The following is a 12,271-nucleotide window of genomic DNA, read 5'->3' on the forward strand; positions in this document are numbered from 1 at the left end:
GTACATATATGACATATGTGCAATAATCCACGGTCGTAGCCAAGAGGAACTGCAGTCGAATGCTACAGACATAATTCTAAAATTGCCGCACTGGTTTCAAGCTAACGGCATGCAGTTAAATATCGAGAAAACGAACCTCCTCCAATTCTCACTTAACAGTATGGGTACAGCTACGGCTGGATTTGATTGTTAACGGGGTTCAAATAGAACCCGTGGGTTATGCTCGATATGTTGGTTTTTGTTTCGATAGCGGTTTGCAATGGAGCCCAACACATAGACGCGATCTGTAAGAAACTAAACTCTGCCTTCTACGCTATAGGACGCCTAAAGCATACGTTATCGTAACAGGGCCTGCTGACAGCATACTATGCATATTTCCATGCACACCTAACGAGAGGTGACCTTTGGGGCTTGGCGGCCGATAGGGACCGACCATTCGTCCCGCAAAAAAGGTAATAAGAATGATATCCCGAGTCCCTGTACCTTCGCTCTCTATATTTGAGATAGGTAAATATGTAAGAAAGAATCCTGATGAGTTTCCTCTAAGCAAGCCCTACTCAGCGAGAAGAAAACCGGCGCTATCGGTACCTTGAAATCATATATACATCGTGACGACGTGAAATGACAGCAAGAGTTCAAGTCATGCTGATTAGATAACAGCATTGGAATTAAATAATTCCGTGTTTCTTACACTGCTAAAACCAATGTGTATCACTACATAGTATAAAACAAAGTCGCTTCCTGCTGTCTGTCTGTCCCTATGTATGATTAGATCTTTAAAACTACGCAACGGATTTTGATGCGGGTTTCTTTAAGAGATAGAGTGATTCAAGACGAAGGTTTGTGTGCATATAATACATCAGTATGTGCGAAGCCGGGGCGGGTCGCTAGTAAACTTATATATAAGATAAATGTGGAGAATACCCGAATATAAAACTTTTGGTTGGCAAGACTATAAGGCTCATATTTAAATATGTGCTTTGCTCATACGACGAGCAGTCTGGCCTAGTGGGTAGTGGCCCTGCCTATGAAGCCGATGGTCTCGGGTTCGAATACCGGTAAGGGCATTTATTTGTGTGATGAACACAGATATTTCCTTTAGTACCGTTTGGTAACCAGAATTTCGTAACCAGCTACAGAATGGGAATCAAGATTCCCAGTTTGAAGCCGGTTACGTATTGGGGTAGCGTTACGTGTTACCGTTTGGTAACTAAATTTGGTAACTAGCTACAAAACAGGAATCTAAAATTCCCTGTTGTGTAGCCAGTTACGAATTGGGCCAGAGTGGTACCGTTTGGTAAATAAGTTTTGTAACTGGCTACAAAATGGGAATCCAAAACTACATTAAATCAATAAGTAGGTAGGTTAGGTTCGTTAGGTAGCTTCAAATGCCCCAAGGGCAAACCGCCCAGAAATAGGAGCCCCGCATTGCGGGGCGTGGCTACGAATCGGTAATTCAAAAGTCCCATTTTGTAACCAATTACAACCCGGGATTTATTTTTACCGTTTCGAAGCCGTTTACCAAACGTGGTTACAAATCGGTAATGGAAAAGTCCCAATTTGAAGCGAGTTACGAATTGGTATTTGTTTCCCGTTTTGAAGCTGGTTACTGATGGTGATTTGTTCCTGAGTCATGGGTGTTTTCTGTATATATAAGTATGTATTTATCTATATACGTATGTATATCGTCGCCTACTACGGCTAGTACCCATATAAGCTTTGCTTAGTTTGGGGCTAGGTCAATCTGTGTAAGACTGTCCCCAAATTTTTTGTTATTATACAGTAAGAAAGGAAGTCGCTTCTTCTGCTATATTAAACGTCTGTAAGTGGAGATGTGTACAGGCACAAGAGCTAGAAGTGACGAAAAAAACAGTGTGGCTACCACCAGTTTGGCACTGACATAACCGCTAACTTACTTTCTAGTATGCATCTCGCTCGTACTGATATATTAGTGCGAACGAGATGTATAGAAATTAAATCACGTAGACGTTGGCGTATAATTATATCAGTGTTGACACTGTCAGTGACTCGTGGTACGGGTGCTTGTAGATGATCTTACGGCTTTCGCCACATTGACCAACATAATTTTTCTTTTCTAGGTCCCCTGAAATGAAAATATCGACGTTATCTTTTCAACTACGTAGTTATATAAAGTAAAGCAAACCGAAAAGAACGATAAGAATCTCAATGATTGTTAAATTAATATTCACAGTCTGAAATCAAGGCAATCGCGAACACAACTCGTCAGTGACAACACACAGAGACTTTATTTTAATCAGTGTTCTGACTTTATTTAAATTCGTGTCTCATAAGTATATCAATAAAATGGTAACAAATGAAATGTTCACTGAAAACAAAGTGAAAACCTACAAAAATACTGAACAGGAGGAGGATAAAGTTTATAGCTATGACGAGGCAATTACTTTGGCAGGTGAGGCATTTTTATTTATATGTGCTTAATCGTAAGTCGCAGAATAACCTAGAATTCCTAGAGACCATCAGTAATTGTCTTTTTGTGGGTATCATGGTGACTTATTAATCTTATATCTTATCATTATCATTGTTGACATTTTATAATTATATTTTTGCATGTTGCATGTCAAATTCATAAGATAAGTGTAAGAATAATTTATTATGTAATTTATCATTATGAAATATATAAACTAAACTATATATGGGTTCCTCAAGATAATAACAATAGTATAAATATCATTAACATACGATTTAATTAATTGAAAAAATAAGGCATATCTTCCATACCCCGTTTAATTGCGTGATGGTGAATTCCAGTTGCTAGTTGCCAGTTTGAATTCCTCAAACCAGCCAGTGGCCAGTGGTTTATACCAAACTGAATATATCACATTTAAAAAAAACATTAGTGGTCACTGACCTGTCCAAGTAAATTGAGGTAGTGTGCGTGAATATTGTATACCCGAAAAGGGTGTACTATGTATCATTTTAACATCATGTTTGACACGGTAAACAATAAACTTATTCTTATTCTTAACTATGTTTGTGTGTGTAATGGGGTAATTTGACAGAATCTTTCCGTAAAAAGTTTCTATGCACGGTGTACATACGTTTGGGATCTTATAAAGCGTCCATGGTCAACGGGAAACTCGGGTGTCTCGCGACATAATCGTTTACATTATTTTTTTTCTTCTTGTCAGGGAATGGCCGCTACACATATGGACTGCTGGCGGTAGTCAGCCTTTCAATCTTGGCGATGGGCTGCGACATGTTCGGCTTCTCTGTGGTGGTGGTTGGCTGTCAATGCGATTTCCAGCTCACAGCTGGGCAGAGGAACGTACTGATGTCCATGCCTTTTCTTGGTAAGGTCAACAACTTTAATATTCATTGACATTCATTAAATAAATAATTATTATAATAATTTGACAAGTTAATTCAATCAGACATTATTATATCGGTGCATTGTTGACGTTGCCATTGTTGAAGTTACTAAATTAATTTATGAAACTAACTAATAGGTTACTAAACCACTGATACGCTAATATGTTAATTTTATTATGTTACCTTAATTACAATATGTAGGTTATAATTAATAGAATAGAAAAACTGTACTATTGTGTGCCCTTACAGGGTGTCATGAACTGGCTATACATAGCATACGACCCAGTGCAGCTTGAATGTAACAACACTGTTAAGTCTTTTGAAAATGCTACAAGACGGATATGGATTTTTTGTTCGATCTTTTACGTACTAAATGTACTTATGTACATATGTACGAAATATCATTTGACATCTTACGATTATTCCAACCCGATGCGACATATTACATTTGTACATAATTGTATAAGTATATATATATATGCAATAGTTTAATTAAATAAATATTTGCGTCCTCACATCATCGTCCCTAGCCAACGTGCAAATCGTTAACGCTCCGTGGCGTAGCGTAGTCATCTCTCTGTCACTTTTCCATATTAGTGCGACAGAGAGACAGTTGCGTTTCGTTCGCTACGGAGCGTAAACGATTGGCACGTTGGCTACGCACCCTGATGAGAGGGATCGTATAGTCAGTCTACAACTAACTACCAACAAGATGGTCTGACTGAGTTAAAAAGGCCACCTCAGGCTAACTCCATCATTCGGTGAGGGCTAAGCCAGATCAAGACCGATGGAGACAAATCACAGGAACTGTTAAACCAAGCGATCACGATCCTCAGTAATGTGGGACATACAAAGTAGGAGAGAAGTGTCGATGATTCAACCACCTTCTGCGATGGTAGGTAATCCTCCCGTAATGATCTCCAATGTCAAGTATACCATGAGCTAAAATGAGTCATTGAATGTTTCCAGGTCCAGTAGTCATGTCATACCCGTGGGGCTTCTACAGTGACACGCGGGGCCGACGAAAATGTCTCCTTCTCGCTATGAGTTGTGGTTTTCTGGCCTCAGCCGCCAGCGCACTGTCACCAAACTGGATCGTGCTCGCTGTACTCCGGTTCGTGAGCACTAGTTGGTAAGTCACCTGTTTGTTTTTAAAGCGCTTCCTTCTAACTAACCAGCATTTGTGGTCTCGTGGTTGAAACTGTCAATGTGACTGTCAGATGGAGTCAATACAGTCTCATCACTAAAAATCATCGTCTATAAAGCGAGAGTATCGCCATTGAAATCCACTTCGATCCCACGTCTTGAGTTGCAGTTATATGGGTTAGCATTGATTGCTTCTTCTCGTGATGTCACAATCAAGGATTTTATTGTAAAAACAAAAATACAAATTATATCGAGATAATCAAGATAAAATACAAGTATTAAGTTACTTAGTTTAGGTATTGATGTAAAATATGTTAGAGCCAAGTTTTGCTTACTAGATCTTATATTTTATGTTTACTTTTGTAAAACCATGTTTGTACATTTATAATATTTTAGTACTATTTAAGCGTATTGTTTTAATTTTTGGATATTTTTCAATGAAATAAATTGTATCTTATCTTATCTCTTAATCAAATATTGTGGATTTCAAATGTTAACTAATACTCCAGGTATTGTTATGTACTTGGCTTCTCCTTGTTGGTACACCTACGACGCTCTTATGACGCAACAATTGAAATTAAAGTTGGCTATTTTTTAGGGTTCCGTACCCAAAGGGTAAAAACGGGACCCTCTATTACTAAGACTCCGCTGTCCGTCTGTCCGTCTGTCCGTCTGTCTGTCACCAGGCTGTATCTCATGAACCGTGATAACAACTCTGTTGCCGCTATAACAACAAATACTAAAAAGTACGGAACCCTCGGTGCGCGAGTCCGACTCGCACTTGGCCGATTTTTTGTAACTCTTTCAGCGTTGGTTTTATACAATATAGATAGGTACTCCTTGAAGAACTCCTTGTCACTGTTCAGTGTACAATACATCAGCATTTTTTCTAAAAGAAATTTTTGCATTTTAGCTGCAGTTGCGCGCAGTCAGCAACGTACGCGCTGCTGGGCGAGTCGAGCTCACAGCGCATGCGCGGCACCTATATGCTCTTCATGACCAGTGTGCTTATGCTCACAGGCGCTTACTACTTCGGTGAGTTGCTTCCTATCGTTGCCATTTTGACATTGTTCCTTTCGAAATCATTAATATTCGGGCAAAAACGTGAACCCGCATGTGTGATAAGTACTACATTTGCGAATGGTCGTGCGAATATTTCATGTATTTCGTGCATTTCCAAGTTTTTTGACCCGTATGATGATGTGAGTTAGCATTAGCACAAACCTGTCTTTCATAGTTTCTTGACAAATGCAATTTTGTTTACCTGTTTCAAGAAGGGAAATTCGTTTGAGTGGCTGAAATGAAAAATAAAATAATTTTAGCTTATCACTAGCTTATCACGGAGCTAATCGGGTATACTACCTAGTTAGATACCAAGATAAACCTGTATATTTCAATTAAAACATGCAAAGTCATCTTTGTTTGGTGTAGTGTAATGTGTAGTGTAGTGGTATTGACATTTTTATCACTATTTATAATAGTAATAATAAAAGTTCTTTATTTAGATAACCAAGATCCACATATTGTTAGTTTTTTTTAATACAAAGAATCGCAAATAGTACGTTTTACCTGTACGTAGAGCAACATTAAATAATTATTATAACTATCCGAATGGAAACAGAACAAGCAAAAAATTTGCAACAAACATAAAACCGCTTTGCTGAATGAATAAAAATGTCATCATACTGGAATATGTATGATTGTAAAATACTTTTTAACTGGGAAAGTACAGTAAGTCGCACAATAATATATTTTCGCACGTTATTGTTATAAAAGAATTCAAGCAGATGACTGACTGTACTTCCGTGTTACACACGAACTTAGGCAAATCCGTGAATAGCTGATGTATGATAGCATAACATTTTACCTTCCAGGGGCGGGCTACTTTATCCTAAACCTGGAGTTTTCTTTGGACCTAGGCTTTATCAGCTTCATGCCGTGGCGTCTGCTGGTCCTGGTGTTGGCCCTGCCCATGGGGATGAGCTGGCTGGCGCTGTTAAACTTCTACGAGAGCCCAAAGTTCCTCGCTAATGCTGGTAGAGAAGACCAGGCGGTGAAATTGCTAGAAAAGATATGGAGGAGAAACGGTGGGAAGGATGAGTATCCTGTAAGTTTACTGATCTATAAATCCACCAAATGCAATTTTTTCTAATTCCAAAAAAATTGTAAATTCAAACCATCCTCAATACAGCGTTCCACATTGTCTCGTAGAATTAAGCTCAAAGGGAGCAGCAATTTAGACACTCTTTCAAGAAGGTCAAAAATGTTTTATATCCTACATTTATATTTGTGTCTATTAAAGCATTTAGTTTTAGTGTTCTTTACATACCCCGCAACAACTATGCTTCTCTGTTTGGCCTAAAGGTTGACTGGTAGAGAATGCCGTGTAGCATTAAGTCCGCCTTTTGTCACTGTATATCCTTACTGTGCAATAAAGTTTGAAATAAATAAATAAATAAAACTTCTCCAACTTCGTCAACTTCTCCAATTTCTTCAACTTCAACTTCTTTAACGTTCTCTGTTTCGTCTTATTCAACTTCTTCATTTTCTCCAACTTCGCCGACGTTTTATACTTCTTCAACTCCGTTAATGTCTCCAACTTCTTTATCGTTCCATTTTCTTCAACTTCTCCAATTTACAACTTCTCTTTCTCCAACTTCTTTAACTTCAACTTCTCAAACTTCGAATTCTCCAACTTCTTCAACTTCTCCAACTTCATCTTATTAAATTTCAATCAACTACTCCAACTTCTTCCACATCTCCAAGTTCTTGTACTTCTTGAACTTCTCCAACTTTAACTTTTGTTTCTTCAATTTATCCAACATCTTCAACTTCGACTTCTTCAATGTATTTTTTTATACTTCTTCCACTTCAACTTCATCCTTTTCAACTTCGACTTTTCCAACTTCTTCAACTTGAACTTCTCCAACGTTTTCAACTTCAACGTCTCCAACGTCTTTAAGTTGTACAACTTCTTAAACTTCAACTTCTTTAAATTCTTGAACTTTAACTTCTCCAACTTGTTTATCTTCTCCAACTTGGAGGTGGAAGTGGAAGTGAAGTGAAGATACAAAATTAATAAATAAAAGAAAATAATTTCTTAAAAAAGGAATTATAAGACCTTTCGTTACAAATTAAGAATGTTCATTTTTAACTAATTAGTCATTCCTTTTGGGGGTGAAAAGAAGGGTATAATAAAAAGTAGATTTGTTTGAAAATTAAGGTACCCAAATTACTAATTCCACGCAGACGAAGTCACGGGCAAAAGATAGTAATATTACATAGAGGTACAATTCTAAGTACCTATACCTATTATTCTTTAAGAGCCATAACTGTTAGCTCTATTATGCTCAAAAAAATTCGTTGGTTGTTAGATGTTATTATAGATATTAGATCTGAAATTATCAGAGCACATAGTCGCTAATACCCAATCTCAATTCTGTTTTGTCTATTTGAAGTTACTTCCTTAGTCAAGTTGCTCTGAACTGGTTGCTGGTTGGTTTGTGCATTGTATGTGTCTATTTCAGGTAAAAAAGATAATCCTAAACGAAGACTCCACGGCGCCTGCGCAGAAACTCCCATTGATTCAATCGTTGTGGGCGCAGACTGCCCCCCTCTTCCGTCCTCCGCTGCTTTGGCGAACCCTGCAGCTCTACTATATCACCGCCATGCTCTATGCCGTGTAGGTATTAAAAGTTTTAGGATTCTTCATGTAAAAATATGACCAGTATGTACAAATGAACATGATTACAATGGAATAAATGATATGATATGATATGAAATCCTAGCTGAAACTTAATATGAGATCTAACAAAGTCGCCAGACTTAAATAATAATTAAGGCTCACGCTGTGAAAAGATAATACTATTACTTATTTTGTGGTGAAAGTGAATCTTGAATAGCCATCGGATTCCAGGAAGACAAGAAGGGGCCAACGTTTTAGTCAAGACCGCGAAGATATGTTTGATGACGACAATGCATGACAAGTGGCCATCGTTGGGAAAGGCCTATGCCCAGTAGTAGTCTTTCAACTTAATAATGAGCATATTGTTTACAGGAACAACAGCTTGATGATGTGGTACCCATTCTTGCTGGACGCATTTCTGGCAGATGATGGTTCCTCAGACCAAGGTGGACTCTGCAACATGATCCTTCGCTCGCAAGATGAATCTAATAACCAACAGGTTAGTAAATAACATCATAATCTTGATATCAGACCTGCTAGCATGAGTTGCGTTCTCTACGCGCGACTTCAAGTATGGACTCGAGCGCAAGAAATCATGCTAGAAGGTCACATCTTGAAAGTCATGTAGAAAAATCATCAAGCACGAATGTACAGGGCTATTTCGCCTTGCAGTTTCGTCTTGACTCTCGATATCAGAGTCTCGAGCAATTGCAACAGTGTCAATAATCCTCATTACTTGATTCCAGGCTTCCGACTGCTTCTCGAAGCTCGACCCCTTCACAACCTTATCTAGCATCGCCTACTCTTTGGTGTTCACGCTGATCTACCTCGTCATGTCTCGCTTCGCTGGCCGCATGAAGCTCATGTTGATAATCATCCTGACTGTGGCCTCCACGTCCGGTGTGGTCGTCATAATGACCACGAACAACACCATTAGTTTGCTCTTCTTCTTTGGGATTTTGACGACGGGGCTAGGAATTGGACTTATGTTCTCTTACTTCATTGAGCTGTATCCCACATCGTATCGGTAAGATTTTTCCTACCTACTATGTTTTTTCAAACGGGAAGGGTAGGTTTACATTTGTTTTTTTTTTATTCCAAGCCATTGACGTTTCAGACCAATCCTTTTGTAACAAAAATAACTTGAATCCTTATAGGCTAAAAAATATATATCTTTATTATAATAGACATAAATCACCAAAATATATTATATTATTTTATAAAAATAAAAAGATAAATTTTAATATCGTTGAGATTCATTATGTAAAACGGAACTCAATTACAATAGAGTTTGACTCTACTTATCGACCGAATCGATTCCGCTCGTGTCAAATCGTTACAGTCGCGTCCAACTGTGAAGGTATGTTTACTTAAAAGTATAAATAAATCATCAGCATCACCACTAAAATCGATTATATGGCTTTTGCAGATTTAATTAAGATTCGTAAAAAATCGTTTCTAATTTGCATTTTCACAACCCTTTAATCACTTTTTGACATGTGTCATTCTACCCTTCCCGTTTGAAAAAGACTATGACTATACCTACCTACATACTACCTACTCTAGGATTTGGATAAAGTATTGCTGGACACAGAGTTAATACTCAACATAAGACTTTTGTTTGAATAGGGACATTAGGGACTCGACAACTTAATTAGTTAAGCGCTCGGTAAAATGTGTGTAATCACACACATTTTACCAAGTGGGATTCTATAAATTTGCCCCGACATTGACAAGTCATAGCAAAGCAGTGATTTCTTCATTATGCCATTCTTTACCGTTTAAACAATTTAGTGTTTTATATTTATCTTACAATCTATTTAAAAAAACTAAAACTTTGGACGGCTTGGTGTGATTTTAAGAAGGTAGGTTTGATATTTAAAATGACATCTTTAGTGAAAATTTCAGGACAAAGTTGCGATTTAGTTATTACTTTACATTTCTGACGTTTTCAACCAAAAGGTACCAAATTGTCGCTTGTCGATAAGGTTGATTTCTAATTGAAGCTATATGGAAATAGCGCCTTACTGACAAGCGACAATAAGTACCCTTTAGGTTGAAAATGGCACATTTTATTCCATGTTTCCAGTGGAATGGCAGCATGTCTGGCCGTGATCATGGCACGAGGAAGCGCGCTAGCGGCCATCAACATCATCGGCTCCTACATCATGACGAACTGCTACCAATGCTTCTACGCATTCACAGCCTACACTTTTAGTAAGCATTTTTATTACCTATAAAACTTCCTGTTAACTTGCGTTAACAACGCCATCTATAGGACTCCCTCTATTCTCTATCGAAACCTCGATGGCTTACCTACTTTACGCACCCACCAGGGTACGTAGTTCAAGAGAAAGTCCATAGGCGCTATAATCAATAGACATAGGTTTAGGATAGATATATGAAAGATGTACTCGCTCACTTTCCCAATATACGCCATAAGAGATACACGCTGGTTTCATCTCCGATTCTTGAAGATTCCTTCGACCTCCGCCCACGTGCCATCACTTCCATAAGGCTATCGTAACCCAGTTGGCTGACCGACGCACTTTTTTTTTACGTTGGGAAAATGCCTTCACGCATCCCGTCTCGAGGGTAGCGAGACGGGTATGACGGACTAAAGGACGAGGATCCTACTACCGTCTAAAAACCCAACGAGTGCCACCTCCGCTTTAAAGGGGCGGCGCAGGATCGCGGTGAGCATTCAACTGCGACGCTCCGCAAACTGCGTGAGCTCTCTGTGATCGATTAAGGATGACTCACGTTAGACCGGGTCGTGTCCGGGCCGGAGCTTTCGGCGCTTACTTTTCTATGACATGACAGGTGATCACGTGATGCTTTCCATAGAAAACGAAGCGCCGGAAGCGGACGGCCCGGTCAAACGTGAGTCATCCTTTACTCTTCGCGAGCGACAGCGGCGGCAGGGGAAACTAGAAACCACCCTCGTGTTTGCATTATCAAACTACGGGTTGCACATGTCATAACGGCGGGTGTATAATAGGAACGTGGCAAATAGCAATATCTTCTTAATATCTTAACTCTCCGAGATTATGAGCTGATGCTAAAAATAACATACACACCTGTCATTGCTATTCGTATTAACTTATATTAATTCAACTTCCTTTTAAATAGAAACCTAACTTAATCTAAATCTTGTTACAGGCGGTCTCATCTTATCGTGCTTCCTGCCTTCCGACACAAAAAAGAAGACTTAAAGTTTTAGGACAGGTTACGTCAAACCGTTTGTCACCGTTAAAACTTTCGCACAATTTTATTGTATGGAAAGTCTCATAGTTCTTAGCTGAGTGACGTTGATCAGTCTGTGATTGGCTCTTGGACGGTAAAGCCATACACCGGAATCATACCTATAGAGATAACGATAGATACTCAATCAATAAACGTACCTACTTAAACAATAACTGCCTTTTTTTTCAATACTTATCCAATACATATGAAATTTATAAAATCGTACGCAAGTTATAAAAATGAGTACAATGAGATAGTTTATGAGCCTAAAATTTGCCAACGCGAGGAAAATACTAGCTGTAAAACATCAAACAAAATCAAATCCAAATGTACGTTATTAAATATTTGTTTTTCAAAATCATCATCATCATCATTCGCTTCCCCTTGTCCCATTCACTTGGGGTCGGCGCAGCATGTCTTTTTCATCCATACCTCTCTGTCGCCCGTCATCTCATCATTCACTTGCGTTCGTTTCATCGTTTCATATCATCTCTCACACAGTCCATCCACCTTTTCCTCGGTTTTCCTCTCCTCGTACCTCCCTTCGCATTCATTCTTAATACCTTTCTTGTCACATGACTTTCATCCCTCCGCATCGCAGGCCCGTACTACGCTAGGCGATTTGTCCTTACTTTTTCAAAATCATCACATAAAAGTAAATTCTAACAACCAAAATAAGAAAACTCAAAACTTGCATCCAATTACTTTGCCACTTTTTGTTAGATAAAATGCAACTTTCTCAGTAGTTTCTGATCAATTAAGTGCGCCTTTACGAGCAGGTGCGGTAGAATAGTTATTTGTTATACAAGGGTGCAAAGTTGTATTTTACCCGCGAGTGTAGAA

The 12,271-nt window shown here is 38.6% G+C and overlaps 1 protein-coding gene across 1 annotated transcript; it reads left to right on the forward strand.

The window, feature by feature from the left end:
* Positions 1-2,269: 2,269 nt before the first annotated feature.
* Positions 2,270-11,491, forward strand: LOC134755358 (synaptic vesicle glycoprotein 2C-like). The gene is made up of 10 exons (XM_063691895.1): positions 2,270-2,431; positions 3,171-3,332; positions 4,321-4,483; positions 5,411-5,532; positions 6,372-6,604; positions 8,025-8,179; positions 8,555-8,681; positions 8,929-9,209; positions 10,272-10,399; positions 11,345-11,491. The coding sequence occupies exons 1-10, from the start codon at positions 2,326-2,328 to the stop codon at positions 11,395-11,397; spliced, it is 1,530 nt and encodes a 509-aa protein (XP_063547965.1). The 5' UTR covers positions 2,270-2,325; the 3' UTR covers positions 11,398-11,491.
* The last annotated feature ends 780 nt before the right edge of the window (positions 11,492-12,271 follow it).

Source organism: Cydia strobilella, chromosome 2, assembly GCF_947568885.1.
Source record: "Cydia strobilella chromosome 2, ilCydStro3.1, whole genome shotgun sequence".
NCBI lineage: Eukaryota > Metazoa > Arthropoda > Insecta > Lepidoptera > Tortricidae > Cydia > Cydia strobilella.

Excerpts from the sequence above, each read along its gene's own strand:
- LOC134755358 (XM_063691895.1), top strand. The coding sequence starts at position 2,326 with ATGGTAACAAATGAAATGTTCACTGAAAACAAAGTGAAAACCTACAAA. Across the intron at positions 6,605-8,024 it reads GTGGGAAGGATGAGTATCCT|GTAAAAAAGATAATCCTAAA; the intron begins GTAAGTTTACTG and ends TGTCTATTTCAG. Across the intron at positions 8,682-8,928 it reads ATGAATCTAATAACCAACAG|GCTTCCGACTGCTTCTCGAA; the intron begins GTTAGTAAATAA and ends ACTTGATTCCAG.